The sequence below is a fragment of the Castor canadensis genome, chromosome 9 (genome assembly GCF_047511655.1).
Source record: "Castor canadensis chromosome 9, mCasCan1.hap1v2, whole genome shotgun sequence".
Taxonomy (NCBI): Eukaryota; Metazoa; Chordata; class Mammalia; order Rodentia; family Castoridae; genus Castor; species Castor canadensis.
The window spans coordinates 16,110,965-16,128,664 of NC_133394.1; the positions used below are offsets into that span (position 1 = coordinate 16,110,965).

Genomic DNA, 17,700 nt, shown 5'->3' on the forward strand with positions numbered 1-17,700 from the left:
AGAAAAAAAGTCTAAACCCTCAGTTGCCCACTGCAAAGAACTGAGTTCTGCCAACAACCTGAGTGAGCTTGGAAACAGATTCATCCCCAGAGCAGCCTCCAGAATGTAGCCAGGCAGACCCCTGATCACAGCCCGATGAGCTGCTGACCTCCTGAGCAGGGGACCCCGCTAAGCTGTGCCTGGACTCCTGGACCCTGGGAAGCTGAGATGATTGATAGTTGCCTTATATACAGCGTGACTCAGAAAATACAATCTTGATAAATGTGTTTTCAGTCACTGACTTTATGATAACTTGTTTCATAGCGATAGAAAACTTAATATGCCAAAACTGAAGTCTCTGAGACACCAGCATCCTGTCTCACTCTGAATTAAATTAAAAAACTTCATGTCACCTACGGATCCAACTTTCTATTCATACATCACTTCTATCACTGCAGACTTGCTGGTCTCTTTGGTATTCCTGGAACGTGCCAGACATATTTCTGCATGCATGGGCTTTGCACTTGATCATTTATTCACATGGTCTAAGGTCTGCATGTGCCTTCGTAGGCACTCAGTTAATATTTGAATGGATAATTAAAAACTGAGGTGAGGGACTATTTCTCCATTTTGATCCCTCAGGTGCTAAAATACCTATATAGAATTATAGACACATGTAGGCAGATATATAGACAAACTTTTAAACGTGTTTTTCTTAAAAGGAATCAAACTATCAACAGTATTTATTTTATGGGAAGAAGGGACTCGGTGTTTGGGAGAAGAAAGGTAAGTGAATTTTCCAATATTCTGTACATAGAAAAATAAGCATTACCAGGGCTATCAGGATGGGGGAAGTTAAGGTCCAGCTTTGTAGTATTCCTTGACTTAAAAAAAAAACTAACCACTGCAAATATAAATTTATATCATAAGATAAACAGATATTCTAGTTTTATACCTGAGTATAAAAATACCTGCCGATTTGATTTATGTTGGATAAAGCTAGAAACCACAGAAGAGACCAGGTTTTACCTGAAGAAACGTTTTTATTTATTCATCCATCCATCCATTCATCTAGCCATCCATCCATCCATTTATTTATTTATCCCTTTAATTTTTGTGTACAGGGGTTTGAACTCTACCTTGTGCAGCACTGGAGCCATGCTTCTGGTCTTTTTTGCTTTAAGTTATCTTCTAGATAGGGTCTCGTGTCTTTTTGTCTGGCTTGCCTCAGACCTCAGTTCTCCTATGTATGCCTCCTGCATGGCTGGTATGACAGGCATACGACACTACATCTGCCTTATTGATTGAAGTGGGATCTTGCTAACTTAATGCCCAGGCTGGCTTCAAAATGCAGTCCTGATCTCCTTCTCCTGGGTGGTTGGAATTACAGGTATGAGCCCTTGTTTCATTGGGCTGAAACTTTAACAATGAGTCTGATTCTTTGAGTTTGAGCTGCTTCCTTGTCCTTCCTTGCTGATGAATTAAGTCCTTGAGTGGCCATCTTGTTCTTAGGTCACAAAAACTTGAAGTAATAGTGAGAGAACTATTGTACATATGATCTGTTTAGCACATTTTTATTGTGAATCACTTATTTATTGAAGTTACTTTGGGAATGGTTATTTTGTTTGTATCCAAACTATTGTCTGGCTATACATATATAACATTAGATGACAAAATGAAATATGTGTCTCCTTGTGGCACATTAAAGATGATGATAAATTCTTTCATATTCCTCCCATGGAGATGTGATGGGGGGGTGTCTCTGTCTCCTTTAAATCTGGGCAGACCCTGAGACTGCTTTGATCATTAGACTGTGGCAGAAGTGACCTTTAACTATGGCCCTAAGAGACTGGTAGCTTCTACTCCACTTGTCTTGGGACACTCCTTCTGGAGAAAGTCAGCTACAGTGTAGGCAATACAGCTAGCCTGAGATTGCAAGCTGAGAGGTAGAGAGTCTGGGACACACACCACGCACATGCACACACGTGCATGCACACACATACACAACCTGCACTATTTTAGCTTTCCCATCCAGTCATCACATCTGAACACGAATCTTGGTTATCTCAGACCTCAGAAAGCAAATGAAACCAGCTGATACTCTCATTCTGTTCAAACTATCTCCGGCCACTTAGCTGACCCTGGCTGAGACTCATTACTCCTCTTGTGCCATGTCTAAATTCATGCGCCAGAAACTTTTGGGCATTATAAAATGGTGGTAGTTTGATGGCACCAAACTTTACAAGGATCTATTACATAATGATCAACATAAGGTATGTTCCCCTGTTTTCATGAAAATACATTTGGTTTTATGAATTCTGTTTGTTTATTGACCTTTAGAGAAGTGTTCTCTTAGGGTGATAAAGAAATATTTTCAAAGTTTATATGTTTAAAAACAGGTACCCTGTTATATACTTGTTTTTGTACAGTAGGAATTCTGAAAATGAGAATACAGCACAGATCTGGCAGGCCATACTGCTGTACCTGTGTTGCTCTTACCATATTGGCAGCAGTTGTGTAGTCTTAGCCACTGTATCTCCACCCCCGGGCCCCCCCCCAGCCTTTCTTGGCATACATGCTTTCCTTATGAATGGGGTGTTCTGCCCTTTTTCTGAACTATACTCAGTAGCATTGTAGTACCTGCATAGTTTTTCTTGGTTTATATATTTTGTTGCAATAAGATACATGAAAATGCCTGGAGATGCTGTGGGACTTGATAAAACGTCAAGAAGGTTAGTCATCAAGCTCTTAGACAAAAAGCAAAACCAAACCAAAGCTCTCTTTATGTCTGTGGAAAAAGTAAGGATGACTTTGTTTACAATAACTAGGTGTGTGAAACAGTTTTTTGTGAGCTTGTTTTGGAAAGAGAAAACCAGAGTGTAAGGAAGTGTTGGATGAGATCAGACCCTCACTAAGCCAGTCAGGGCCCCACTGCAGTGTGCGAACACAGTTACCCTGTGGGTGGGAGCAGGGGAAGTAGGAAGTCTAGATTTCAGCATGGCAGAAGGGTATTTATCAGAGGTGGAGACAGGTTACCCTGTGCTGCTGAAAAGGGTGACAGGTCATCTTGATAGGTTGTCTGCAGAGGGAAGTGTGACTCACGTGGTTCAAATAGCTTGGTAAGAAAATCTTCTGGTATGGTTATATATTTCCTTTCTCATAGACTCAGGGTTAACCATTTAAGGCTTGCATGCATCTGTGAGACCCTTTGGAAAATCTTCAGTCCTAACCTGTGAAACTTTGGAGCCACAGAACTCACCATCTCCCAAGTTAACCTGTCCAAGACCTGCCGAAGACTTGTACAACATCAACAGTTCAGGTCTTCTGCCCCCCTCAAATTCGGCAGACATACAGCTGCTTATATTCTCAACCCATTAGCTCTGATTTTAACCTCTGGGGCTTAATCAAATGCTAATCCCTCTTTCACAAGATAGTATTTTTAGATTCTGTGAATCACTACTGTGGCCTGCTGGATTTCTTTCCAGTTCCTGCAGTCCTATGACTCCTGGTTACACTTTGGGGAGACAGTTTTGTATCACAGTGACTGATTGCAGAACTGAATGTAACCCCTAGTGTGGTCTAGTCAGTGAGGAACACAGCTAGGGTTAGCACTTCCTCATCTGAGGGATGTTCTGTGTCTGTTGACCCTGTCTAAGTCATGATTGGCTTCCTGGTCATGGCCTGTGATGACCTCATTCTGGGCCATCTGTTGTCCATATTGACATTCCTATTGCTGCCACTGAGGCACACACTTTGCACACTCTTACATGTTTTTGTTTTTTCCATTGGGTCTCATATTGCTGGTCCCTTTCTTCCAACCTGTTGAAAGTTTTTTTGGACACATTTCTTGCTCAGGAAATCATTCAGTATCTCTCCTGGTTTGATGTCATCTGCCGATGAGAACCAAGCCAATGCTAACAAACACCAAGCTGGAACTTGGAGGGTACTACCAGAAGTATTTCTCTAGGTTTAGAGTGGTGGGTTCCAACCATGAGCAGTTTTACCTTCAGGGGGACGTTTGACAGTGTCTGGAGACATTTTTTGTTGTCATGGCTAGGTGTGGGAGTGCTGTAGAGACCCCGTAGGTAGTGGCCAGGAACAGTGACAAACATCCTACAATGAACAGGATGGTTCCTCTACAACAAAGAGTTGTCAGGCTCCAAATTATGAAGTTCTCATCTACATTATTGTAGTTCTACTAAATGGTGTCCTTTGGATGTAATCAAATCAGACTTATATCAGCATCCAAGTCTGGATTTTTAAAGTATGAACTGGGTGGCCCCCCAAGTCCCCTCAAAGATGTGTGAGACCAAAGATGTGTTTGTGATCATTGGCTTTCCATTCATCCTTATAATTTTTCACTCTCATTCTTTACAGTTGTAGAATGGCATTTTCTAGAGACAACGTGAAATGCTGAATGTAGAAGTAGATAGGAGAATCCAGCTGTCATCTGTTAAGTTAAACATGGAACATCTTTGTAACATATAAATTAGTGCTGTCCTCACTGAATTATTTTTGCTTTATAAAAAATGTCTTTATTTTTATGTGCAAGGACACCATGAATGACAATTTTTAAAGGGCTTTTTGGAATTTTAAAGGGCTTTTTGGAATCTGGTATAGACTGTTGATTTTTCCCTACCTGGAGGCTCTGTAGTTACAGAAATGAATTTGCATGCTTGGAGGAACCTGTGCTGGTTTTCCTACCCTTCCTGGCCATCATCCTTGCTTTAGTTATCAGTCCAGAGCCTCATTTGGAATTCCCATGTTGTCGTATTTTTTTTTTCAACTTCAATTCCTTTTCTCACTCACATGCATCATTTTTTTGTTGCAATTAAAATTAAATTTTTGAAAATGTCTTCGTCCCTTTGAGCCAACTTTCCTATGGAGACCTCAAGTGTTGGTACCATACATAACTTTACTCACAGTATTTTGATGTCTGTTCTTTTGAAACCTGAGTTTCTGGTATCTGAAAAAGGGACAGTGCTAATGTTGTTCCCTAGAATGAGTATGTGACTTAATTCCTGAGCTTAAATTTTTGAAACTACATTTCCTATAGTTAATTAATTCTAAATTTCATAGATGTCTCTGATTCAATCTTAGTTATAGGTTATGGTTTTTTGGTATGTTTGGCATTCCCCAAACCCTCATTCTGCCCTGAAGGTAGAGACCGAAGGAGTTCGTGTTCTAATGGAACAGCTGAGGAGTATGGAGATTGAATGGTAGATCTGGGTTACTAGCATGATGTCTAAGATGCCATAAGCCATTCTGTCTTGTACAATGCTTTTAGTTTGATCAGGAAACTAAGGCCTTAGAGAAGTTAAGTTACCCTCCAAGGCAAAGTATATTTTAATAGCAATAAACATTATTGCTTTATGACCTTGGGGCCAATTTTCTGGTAATGCAATCATGTACTAGTTATTTAATTTCTTCAACCACTTCTTTCTACAAAAATATTGACCTTGTAGGGTTGTTCTTCATATAACTTGCACACTTTCCTCTCCCCTAAACTTTTCTCTTGGAAAATTTCAGACTTACATGAAGTTTGTACCAGCAATATAATAATCATTTATACACTCTTGTAGTATAATTCTTGCTGTAAATTCTCTTACATCATGACTCTTCATCCATATGTACTTCATTATGTGTGTCTTAAAAACAAGGACCAATTGAGGAAATTTGACGCTAACACAATATTGTTATCAATACACAAGTCCAAGTGTAGCCACAATCTAACTGGGAATTTGTTAGAGGTGAAGGCTGCAGGGGGCCTACTCCAGGCCTGCTGAATCACAGTCTGCATTCTGTGGGACCCCCCTGGTGATTTGTCTGTGTGCAAATGTCAGAAGCTTTGCTTTAACAGGTAGTTCATTCTTCACCTCTCCTCAAATGGTTTCCTTGGTCCGGGATGCAGTCTAGGCCGTGCATTGTGTATAATAAATGTCATGTCATTCTAGTCCTCTTTAATCTCAAATTGTTTCTCAGTGTTTGTTGTTCATGACTTTGGCACTTTTGAAGTGTACAGGGAAATAGTTTCACAAAACAGTTTTTAATTGCACTCTTCACGATTGGACTCGGGAGGTGTATTTTTGGGTGGGCCAGAAATGTTGATTCTTCTAAGTACATCACATCAAGAGGTGCTTAATGCTGCTTTGTTAAATTATTTGTAAAGTTACTTTGATCATTTGGTTAAGGTGGTATTATATTTATTTGTCATACTATAACAGACCACCTGAAATTGAGTGTTGTAAATGACCAGATTTGTTATTTTTGTGACTATATGGACAAAGCAGGGTAAAGTAGGCTTATTTCTGCATGGTGATTCAGGGGTCTACACTGGGAACTCTGAAGGGCTATGGGTAGAGTCACCTGGAGGCCTCTCTTGTCACATCTGGTACCTGGACCAGACTGACTCAGAGGCTCGGCTCCCGTGGGATGGCTGAATAATGCACCTATACCTGGCTTCTGCATATAGCATGGACTTCCTTACAAGTATAGCCACCCCAGGGCTCTAAGAGAGCGTTCCAGCAAAAAAGGCAGAGACAGTAGGGCTTTCATGATCTGGAACCTGATGTCCTATAGTTTCTTTTCCTCTGCCATTGACTGAATCAGTTGTGAACCTACTTAGATTTGGGGAGGCAAGAATTGGTGCATCTCTTGATGGAATGAGAGTCAAAGAATTTGTGGTCATGCTTTAACCCTGCCTCTGATGGTAGCTGCCATATTTCTTAATCACACATTGCCTGTTTTCTCTTTGTGGTATGTCCTCTGTCAGGACATACCCCGAGAGTATTGAGGAATTCTGATCCTCAGTAAGGATCCATGCTTTCCTTTTAACATTCATTGCTGGTTCTTCTGTATTTATTCAGTGGGATTTAAGATACATGAACGTCTCAGTGCACTGATCTCTCAGGAAGTAAACACATAACGATAGCAGACAGTGCTGGGGAGTATAACTCTTTCCTATGACAAACCTAAGTATGCCTGACGCAGCTTGACAGGCACTTAGATTTCTCACTGATGTAAATGCCAAGCATTTGGTTATTAGGGTGTCAACAGTGGTCCAGGCGAAGGACTTGTGCGCTCCTCTCTGTGTGGTTGTATGGCTATTTTATTCTGATTGTCCTTTTTCCTGACAATTAAAGGAATGTACCTGAGTGCATCAGTACACTTACCATGTTTGGAAACATTTGCGTCAAAGCTGGTCCTAGGCTGAGGTGACGTGAGATCTGCCAAGCAAAATCTTCCTCTCTGCTTTTCAAACACAGCTATTAGGCCTGAGAGGCATCAAATTCCAAACTGATCAGTAATCGAAGAATCAGAGCAGTTCTCTTTACTCTTTTTAACATGCAAGGAGTGGGCAGAAATTCTACTTTGTTGCCACATTTAAGGCTTATTAAAATGAACAACGGTGCAGTTCATCCTGAAGGGAAGGCTGGTGTCTGGCTCTGGAATTTGTAATTTCCGCATAGACTTAGTGTGGCAGGGGTGAGTGGTTGAAATGTTTTAAATACATATTCCTAAATATTTTTACAGTCCTTTATTAGAAGGCTTTCAATTGGAGGTAGAGTCTGGCTGTGCTCTAATGTGTTTAGAAATCAATCTTGCCCCGAAGTTCAGTCGTCCCAGATAGACATGAGATGTATTTAGCAGAGACCACATCTCACATACAACCAGGGACTAAATTCTGGTAATTTCAGGAGCCTGAGGTCCACATATAGTTATGCAAAATGTACTGGTTGTTTTCATATTTAAAATGAGACAAAATGTTGCAAAAAAGCCCCCCAAAAAACTTGAAGAGTAATCATCAGAACTATTTCTCTGTGTGGGACAGTTGATTTAAAGGAAGTTTTTAACTTCCTTTAAGAGTTGTGTGTGTGTGTGTGTGTGTGTGTGTGTGTGTGTGTGTGTGTGTGAGTTTATGAACATTTCTACAAGGAATATAATGTCTATGAGTTATCACCTTTGTAACATGGTAAATTGTAATTTGGAAAAAAAGTTTTTCAATAAAGAAAGAGAAGTCAGACTATTTGCATAAATTTTAGGAGATTTGAGATTAACTGTAAGTCTGATGATACCCTACTTCATACTCAGCTCAGCCTCTGGTAAAGTATTACTAGCGACCACTTTAAAAGATGGTTTTGCTTTTATTAGAACCAACATGAGAAAAACGAATGCTGCATTATCTTACATACATAGGTCATTCCAGCAGGCATATGTACTTGGAAGAGGTTTCAGATGATTCTGGTAACACTTATACATGCCTTCAAGAGATAGTTTTTTTCCCCACTGTGATTAAAATTCACACATTTCCTTTCACAGAATTAATAGGTCAGTGACTTATTTTTTTCCTTCTAGAAAACTAGTTTTTCTAGCCTACCCAAATGTCTAGGGACCATGGCTTGTATTCCAAAAGAAAAATACTATTTACCTTGAAGATTTCATGAGATGATGAGTCAGTTAGTTCTAAGTGGTCTACTTCTATCTGGTTTAAAGTTTCCCCAAAGAGACTTTTGAGAGGGGCTCCTTTTTATCAGAGCTCACACTTAGCTTGATGGGTGGGTAGAAACCTCCATGGAGATTTCCAGGTTTTTAGGACTACAAATGGTAGGCTTCCTGTGCTTAGGTTTTTTGTGCTGCTTTTAGGACCAAGTGACTTCTGAGAAAAGCTTGAAGCCCAGAAAGAAGTGTGAAAAAGAGGCTGTAGCCAAATTGAGGGAGGAAGAAAAGAAAAAATAGAAGAATATCATATATGGAGTATGTCTTATAGTTGATGTTATTTTGTTAATGTTACCCTGGGCCTTAGTTGCTAGAATGCAAAGTTTGCATTTGCATGGGAGCAAAGGACACATTGAAGAACTCTAGGTAGGCTTTGGCTTTTTCTCAGCAAAGAACATTCACAGACGTTTGGGTTATGAAAGCCAAAGGAGCAGCTGTGTTTGTAAAAGTGTGTTCTTCTGACTGGAGACACTGTGTTTCCCAAATGTTTGCAGGTGCACATGGATAAAATTACACCTGGAGTGTTTTGAAAGGTTTGCAAGCCAGGAAACAAGCTTTTATAATTGGTAATGTATGTTTACACTGTGAGCATAAGAGTGTTGCAGCCCTGGCTTAATCCAGAGAGGTTCCCTTTATGGAGAGCAGGAGAAAGTTATTAGCGAGTATGTGAAGACTTCTTAATGCCGTGTGGTTCTCAGCATGTCATCAAAGCTGTTGTTAGTGCAGTTCCTTCCGCTGGTCTTTGTGAAACTTTGCAGGACACTGGCACTGTGACCACAGGGAATGCCATGAACATGTCCACGTTTTGGAGTATGTGACCCTGGGGACATGTTCCCCTTGATGAAGTCTGATTGATGAAGGTGTTTTACTGAAATCTCTAGTGGAAATCAGTGGCTATCCGTCAGTTCTTGTATGAGTGCTTCAGAAATCAGTATCATCGGGACTTGGAAACAGGTCTGAAAATGTCTCCTGAGATAAAACCTAAAAATTTAGAAAGCCAAGAACTCTGTCAGCTTTACCTATTCCAAAAAGTATGACCTTTCCTTTCCTTTAGTTGTGAATTGAAATTGAAGTTGTGAAAAAGCTCATGCTAAGTGAGTCAGGGCCTGAGTCATGGGATGAATGTTCCTGTCTTTCCTTTCTTCCTGTCTGTCTATCTCCCATCTTCTCTGCAGGTGAAAGGGCCTTACACTGACAGGTGACATCTGGACTCCAAGAAAGACCTTTACCATATTCTGATGTTAGCCTTGGGAACCTGGAGTGCATAAAAGCTCTTACAGGAATTGTAACAATTGAGCAAAATCCTCACAAAAGAGGAAGTGCATTGCCTCTTGGTATTGATGGGAGCGTTCCAGCACACTCTGTCCCCATACCCGGACCTGGGATGCTCAGTCCCTTATATAAGATGGTGTAATATTTGCATACATCCTCTGTACCCTTTAACTCATCTCTCCTTTACTTACAGTACCCACTACAATGTAAATGCTGTCTAAATTGTTCTACTGTCTTGTTTATAGAATAACAAGATAAAAAGTCTGTGCATCTCAGCAGTACAGAGCTGGTGCTTTTATTCTGAATGTTTTGTCTTCCCACTTGGATCTGTGGATATGGAACCCATAGATATGGAGGCTGACTGTGCACGTATAACCCACACTTTGTTGGAGAGGGTGGGTCAGAGCCAGCAGAATGGGAGATAGCAGTTGGCATTGAGGTCCAGGCCTGGGAGTAAGGCTTGTGTCTAGCTCTGACGAGTAGTGTGAATATGAGTACATCTTTAACCACAGAGGCCCCAGTTTGCTCAACTGTGAATAAAATGGTTGGCCTGAGGGGTAACAGGATACTCTCCAGCTCTGAAATTCTGAGCTTTAATGAACCAGAACCAACATGAAGCCTTAGAATAGTTCCAGCCTTGAGGCTGAACCCAACTGGTGTTTCACTGTCTGTCCCTATTATCATTAGCTGAATGTTCTAGAATAGACCCATGTTTAGTCATGGGGTGTGTTGACTCATGGACAGATAGCTGGGAATGAGTTTTTAGCACTGCTGTGCTGCTCACATGGTAGCTAAACTCAAGTGAAGTTGTCAGTGGAAGTTTCTGTTACCTTGGGGCCAACTTAGTCACATAACCCCAAGGTGATGTTATTTGTTTAAACATACTGTAGCCTCTGGAAGTATTATTTGGCCATTTTGTAATTTATGCATTTTAGAATGTTGAACATTGGATTTCTGTCCCTCCTTCCTATGTTAAAAGTTTGCTTGAAGTGGGGATGTGTTGATTTCCAGCTGTCTTCTGGGTTACCTCTGTCTGCTTATGGAAAGGTACAGTTCTGTGACATGGGACATCACCAAGGAGGACGTGAGATGCATGGGGCTTGATATGATTGAGTAGTATTGGATACATTGGTGCTCAGACTTGCACACTGAAGTCAGGAAATCTGGTTCAAGTCTTTGTACAGCAAGCACTTCTTATAATATCAGGCATATTGTAAATCTCCAATAATTGTACCTGCTATTAGAGGTGCTGGCAGTACACAGACGCATTGACAATCTTCCGTTCACAGTCCAGTCCAGTGAACTCTTCTGTGGAAGCATCACCTCTGCCTTAATTTCCTTTACTCACTTAATTTCCTTACTTATTAATTCAGCAGAATCAAACCCTGCAAGTTTGAGTCATGTACCACTGCCAAGTTCTCAGCAATCATCCTTATTCCCTGTTACCTGCAAAGTATTTCTGGCAGAAGTGATGTCGTCATGTCCACGAGTGGCTGCTGGTGGCAGGGCATGAAGGAATTACAAAGGAATTTATACATATGGCCGAGTCCCATGGATATAAGCATTCGTGTTGTTGTGTCTGAGGAGCTGATGACTGTGAATAGTGCCAGACTTCTGTTTGTGCTGGCACTCCTAGGAGACCTGAGTAAGCGAGCTTCCTTACCTGACACGCCTACGCGTGGAGTTTTGTTTTTTGTTATGGGATTGTTTGGTTTGAGATTTTCTTGTAAATACGTAGGTGGGTGAAGAAGTTTTTACCCTGAAAACAGAAGTTTCTAGGAGACATGATCTCTGGCTTCTCGGTATTGTGTAAGACACGCTCATCCACCCCAGGCAAAGGTGGTGGGAGGTAGGGTGTGAAGTTAGGGGAGTGAAAAGACCTTGGCCGGAGATCTGGGTGATGAGAGGAATTTGCATTTATGTGGTGGTTCTACAACTGGGAAAGCAATGTTGTACTTAGAGATGACATATGTTGACAAGGCAGAACAAAATAATCTAAATGTAACTGCCGACAATCAGATTGCCAGGAAACAGTTCAACATTTTGAAGTGAATAGTTTTACCATTTCCTCTTTTTTCTAGGTTTGAAAGAAATCCTTTATAATCATTCCTGGCATTTCAGAGAAAATCATAACAGCATAGCTTTATAACTTAAAAAAAGGCTTCAGAGTTGCTGATAGCTATGGGAGACAATATGGACATAACACAGAGGTGGCGGGCTGATGTCCATATTACACAGTGGGTTTTTTTGCTGTTGTTCTCAAACAGATACAGGACAGTATTATCTGGTGATTTCTTCCTCAAGGAATTAAGTTTTGTTTCATAAACTAGACTATTTTTATAGTTTGGCAGCAGAGGCTCTGGAATCAGACTAGAGGGTTCAGATTCCAGCTCTACCATTTTTAAGCTGTGGGGCTTTGGGCTGATTTCAGTTTGGAGCACCTCTTATTTGTGAAGCCCAGAGAACAATACTTCACGTCAACAGTTGTTGAGACTGTCATGTGCTTCTGAAAAAGCCTGCCACGTACGAGGCATTTGTTACATGTTTATTACATGTTAAACACATTAAATATAATAGCAATTTAAATCCAAAATTTTGGTGCCAAAGTAGAGAAATAGATATATAAATCATTTGTTTGGTTCTAGGTTACTGGGGATTATGCAAAAGTGCTCCATTTGCTACCATCCTTTACCCTGTTGCTTGAGGTTCTTTTCAGAATACTTTAGAATAACATTGCTCAGATCACTGGATTTTATGAATTCAGGTGGTTCTGGAAATACCTTCTGGAAATGGTAGTTGAGCAGAATAGGAGAGTCTGAATTTACTTGTATTGGTACTTACTGTATGTGACTATATCACAAATGGTGTCATTTATTCTGGTTGCTGTACCGAGTGCTTCATGTATTATTTCATCCAGTCTCCATTATAACGTGAGATGTAGGTGAGATGGTTCCCATTATCCACAAGAGGAAATGAGGCACCCAGTGTCAAGAAACAGGTTTCAGCTTCCATATCTGGTCAGAGTTCAAAGCCAGGACAGTACTGTCTTTAGTGAGCACTTGTGTTTAGTGCTTGTCCCAATTGGGAGGATAATTTAGCTTTTGAGATGTCCATCCCACGTAGAGATTATTGATGAGGTGTTTGAGAGTTAGACTCTGAACCATTGCATGCCTAACTAGAATGTGGGATGGTCCAAGGAATTATGTTTGGTGCCAATTTTTCTGAAATGATTTTTCTGGTGTCCTGATTTTGACTTTCGTCCATCTGAGACAACTGGACTGACTGTCCAAATCAGTATTTTTTTGCCTTGGCTACACAAAAGAATGACCTGGGAACTTTAAAATGTAAACCAAAGAAAATAAAACAATCCAAAGACCAGCCCTCTTTCCCAGATATTCTCATGCAAACTAAACAGTGCCTGAAGTCTTATGGAGACTAGCCAAGCTTGGACCCAGCTCATGGATCAGTCCCTGGGGAATGATAGAGTCACAATCCTGAATCCCATGTTGCTTAGTGATCTAGCTCTGCAGATTGCGGCTGCCTTCATGCCTCACACTCCCTCCCCACAGCCTTCTCTAGACACTTCCACTCCACGGTGCAGGAGAAGGAAGAGGTGAAGCAGTTTTTGGCATTTTGCTGTTCCAGTCAGTGTGATCTTCCAGAAAGGTACTCTTGGAAGATTGTCATCTATCCAGTGTCAGTTCTTGGGACCTAACTTTTCCATTGCTTATTGACACTTTGAATGTCCCGGCTCTGTGTGTTGTTTGGTTTCTTATTCTGGTAACATCCCAGAGTCACCTGTCATATTTGTAAAAATCAAGCATAGATAAGTCTAGGAGCTGTTCCAAGAGTTGGTCACAGGTGCTGTTTTCTTTCAGTGGATTCATGTTTTCCAACCTCTCTCCTTTACTGTTCTCATGTTCTTTTCAACTGTTCTGCTCACCCCTTCCCACCCTTCATGACCTTCTTGAACTTGAACTGTGACAGCTGGCAGTAAATCCAGCTATGGACAGTAGTCTAGGCTACAGAGGATTTTTAAGACAGATAAGTAGTTTGCTATTTGCCAGAGTGCCCTGTTGGAACCCAGATTCTCTGGAAATATGGTGTTAGCAGGTTACCAGTTGGAGCAGTAAATTAGATTTTCACTAGCAAATATTTGTCCACAGTAATTTAAATCATTTTTATTCCATTTATACATGAGGGGGCAGTGTGGTACTATAAAGCAAATGCTCTGTTGAAATTGCTTATTTTTATTGGTGTATAATAGTTTTTAGGTGAGAACTTCCAGGTTATACAGTTGAAACTCAATGTTGTTTTTAAATGGTATACACATGTTTAAGTGATACCTTCACTTATATCCCAGGCCATGTGTCTGATTTTATTTACTCTGATAAGTAATAATTTCCTTACAGCAGTGGGATGTTCATACAGCACCTTTTTTGTGAGTTTTTCATTTATGTTTTGTTTAAAGCTAGCTGGTGGGCTTCCTACTTCTACCTAAGAAGCATCAGCCCTCTGGAAAGGCAGTGTCTGTTAGGCTGACGTCTCTAATATATTATTTTTACAATTTATTGAAGGCTCAGGAGTCCCCAGTGTTGTTGGGAGGGGAGCCCCTGATTTCAGATCTTGGCAGCCATGGAAGGTCTGATAAATCATTCTGAACTATGAGTTTCTCTTTATGGCATCCATTGCTTTTCTCCAAAGAGGGGAAAATTGCTAAACAAAGAAGAAACACATTTTAATTAATGTTATTATTGCTGGGTGAAAGACCTTGTAGATAAATCAAGGTTCTAATGGTCTAAGTTCCATCAATGGAAGGGAATAATATTAAGAGGCATAAGAAGATATTTCAAAGAGTTGAGGAAATCTATGAAACATTTTGTGAAAAATATAAATAGGAATCCAGAAAGGTAATTTCATAAGCACAAGCTATTCTTAAACATGTAAAAAAAATGTTTGCAGTCAGATGTTTCTGTTTATGTAATTTGAAAAAAAAATCACAACCAGCATTTTAGCATAAATGTGAAAATTAAATGGGATACTTGGTTTTAGTATTATGTCTGACTATGTACATTGGAGATAAAGAGTTCTGATGCAGTCTACACCTGATAAAGATAATTATATTAAAGATAATATTTTTTGAGAAAAATATTTGAAATGTAATGACTAAATTTCAATGACAAATTTTGAAATCTTCTGTGAAAAAAAATGATTTTAAAAAGATTTGCGGTCTGTTTCTCAAATATGAAGGAATGGATTTTTGGCTCTAGACTGTGGTGAATGAAAGCCAAGTCAAATGTGACTTGATCTTGGTTTATTGTACCACTCCATAGGTTTCTGTTCATGGTCAGCAATTGATGTCCTTTATGCTTTGATGGCAGATTTTTCGGACCTTACCTGATACCACATTCCCTGAGCCCACCTGCCTGTCAACATCACCCCCAAATGCTCCGCCCAGGCAGTCAAAGAGACAAGGCCAGAGGACAAAGAGACCAGTGGCTGTGTATAACCTTTGTCTTGAGCTGGAAGACGGTAAGATATTAATTAGTTTTCTGCTTGGTGGCATGTTGAGAGCACTTTATATGTTCTCAGGGCAGGCTACAGTTTTCTATCTTCTGTGTTTTAATTTCTTTTTTTCTTAAGATTAAAATTTTTGAGATTAACAGAGAGGGTGAAGCTTTCTTGTCAGGGAGAAAAATGCAAGTTTCAGTTTTGTGTTTGTCTTTGTTATGCACGGTTCTTTTTTTATTTTTAAAAGACAGCTTAAATTTCTTTTTTGGGAGACTTGTGTGACCTCCTGTGAGGTTACATAACCCTGAGACAAATGGAAGGGGAACTAAAATTAAAGCAGATCTTTTATGCAAGGAGCTGGTAGAATCTAATGTTAAACATGTCTTGATTAAAGGCACAGGTCACCATCACATTGGGATTTATGGCTTCTGCCCCATATTTGCCCTAGTTGTCTGATTTTCTCATAAGGCAGAACACTTCCTCTTATGGCAGGGTAGCAAATTGTACTGCCTTGGGGCCAGGCTGAGTGAGCTAGGCTATGATGGGACTCTGGCAAAGGGTCGTTCTCATGTCTCATCCAAGCCACCATGTACCAGCTAGTTGTCGCCATGTAGCCACATTGTCTCTGTATTGCCAGATTCATACTGGAAGTATGAATTTTCAGTGTTAATCCATTCAAACCAAGATTGTGAGCCCATGGAGGCCACCTATTGGTGCTTTGGTGATGTGGTTCTTGGTGTGGGACTAGGGACTAGATGTCAAACCCTGCATTTTCACATGCATGTTTGAAACTGACTCTTGTCATGTGTGTGCCTCTTCCTTATTGAAACCATTTGCCAAATTTGAAATCATTCTTCAATTTTCTTCCTTTTCTGACCCCACCCCCCAATATCTTTCATTTATTATCCCTTTGAACTCTTGAGGTTATATTGGTTTGGAACTAAGAGTCTATTGTCAAGGGGAAGAAGGGGATAATGCCATCATCATAAGCAGTTATCATTCAAGTGACCAAGTAGTTAATATCCAGAGACCCACGCAAGGAAGTGACAGCTGTCCTCATGTGACTTGGAGGCATGTGCAGCAAGATCCAAGCACGCCCTGTAATAATGCTGGGGAACTGAGCTGGTATTCTCTTAAATTACTTCTGAATGCATATGAGAGATGAGTATTAGTTTTATAGTCAGATTCTTATTTTCCTGAGGAATGGCATGAATCACTAAAATCAACTTAAAATTTCAGAACTTCTCTTTAGACATTAGTTTTTACTTCTGATCCCAACTAACCCTTTTTCCCTCTTTTTCTCGCTTTCACTCTTTCTCAACAGAGTTGCTAATGAGGAGTAAAACTGACTGGTTTGAATTGCACCTTCTCTCACATCTCACCCGTCCTCTGGTAGAAGTGTTATTAAATTGTGAAATAAGCAAATGTTAGAAACTAAAAGGGGAAAAAGAAAACCAGACGACATATAACAATGCTTGAATTGGCTTATTGGCCCTTGAGCAAACCAGAATTGACTGTATTTCATAATGGAGATAGATGACTGCAGGCAGTCATTTTTCTAAAAATCTCACCTACCATTCTTTGGTATGCATAAGAATGGAGTCATAATATCTGGTCAAATTTATGGAGGCCCTAGCCTTTTAATTGCTGGTTTGCTAAATGATTATTACTGATTATGAAATGTCTATAGCAGGATCCACATCTTTTATGGAAAACTGAAGATGGTGTACAATCATAGCTTCCCTAATTTTTAGGTCATAAAATAATATTGTGTGTGTATATGCTGGAGATGGAACCCAGGGCCTCACAATAGGCAAGGGCTCCCTCACTGAGCCACACCCCAGCCTTGATATAATAATTCTTAGTTTGATTTTAAGAGAAAAAAGAAGATCGCAAAGTGCTCAATTCCTTTAGTCTGTTTTTAATGCTAATTACTTCATAATGCTTTATTACACATTTTGCATTTTATGAAAAATTTTATAACCTTACATTAATCTTTCTTAATTGCTGCTTTGATTTTTTAGAAAGTTGTCAGAATCAGGAATGCCCAGGAGTTTGATTATGCACTAATTTTATTTTATCTTGGAGGGCAAAGGCAGTATGAAACAATTAAAACTATGACCATCCTTGCCAATGATTTGAATGTAAGCTTTAGTGACACGCAAGTTGTGTATAAAAAGTTATTTCAGAGAGAGAGTAAACTAGGGCCTGGATTTTGTCAATGGCTTTCATATTTTGCCTATTCTTTAAAAATTGGGAAATGAGAGAGGTAGAGACTACAATTTTTTGGAAAGAATACAGGGAAATTCAGATACTAAAAATAATTCATGTTATTGGATGTCATTTATCATGCTGAAAACTCTGTCTCCTCAAAAAAATATATATACACACACATAAGTCTGTCTGTCTATCTATCTATCTATCTACCCCTTCTTGTTATAA

At 39.9% G+C, this 17,700-nt stretch overlaps 1 protein-coding gene across 5 annotated transcripts in view; it reads left to right on the forward strand.

The window, feature by feature from the left end:
- Positions 1-17,700, forward strand: part of Arhgap10 (Rho GTPase activating protein 10) — a 285,111-nt gene that overhangs the window by 217,411 nt on the left and 50,000 nt on the right. For 3 of the 5 annotated variants that reach the window (XM_020181364.2, XM_074041256.1, XM_074041255.1), the window contains one exon: positions 15,129-15,279. In XM_020181364.2, the coding sequence (XP_020036953.1) occupies positions 15,129-15,279 (151 nt within the window). Of the gene's footprint in view, positions 1-701; positions 4,089-15,128; positions 15,280-17,700 lie in introns of those variants that run through there. The other 2 variants (XM_074041257.1, XM_074041258.1) reach the window with 2 other exon arrangements.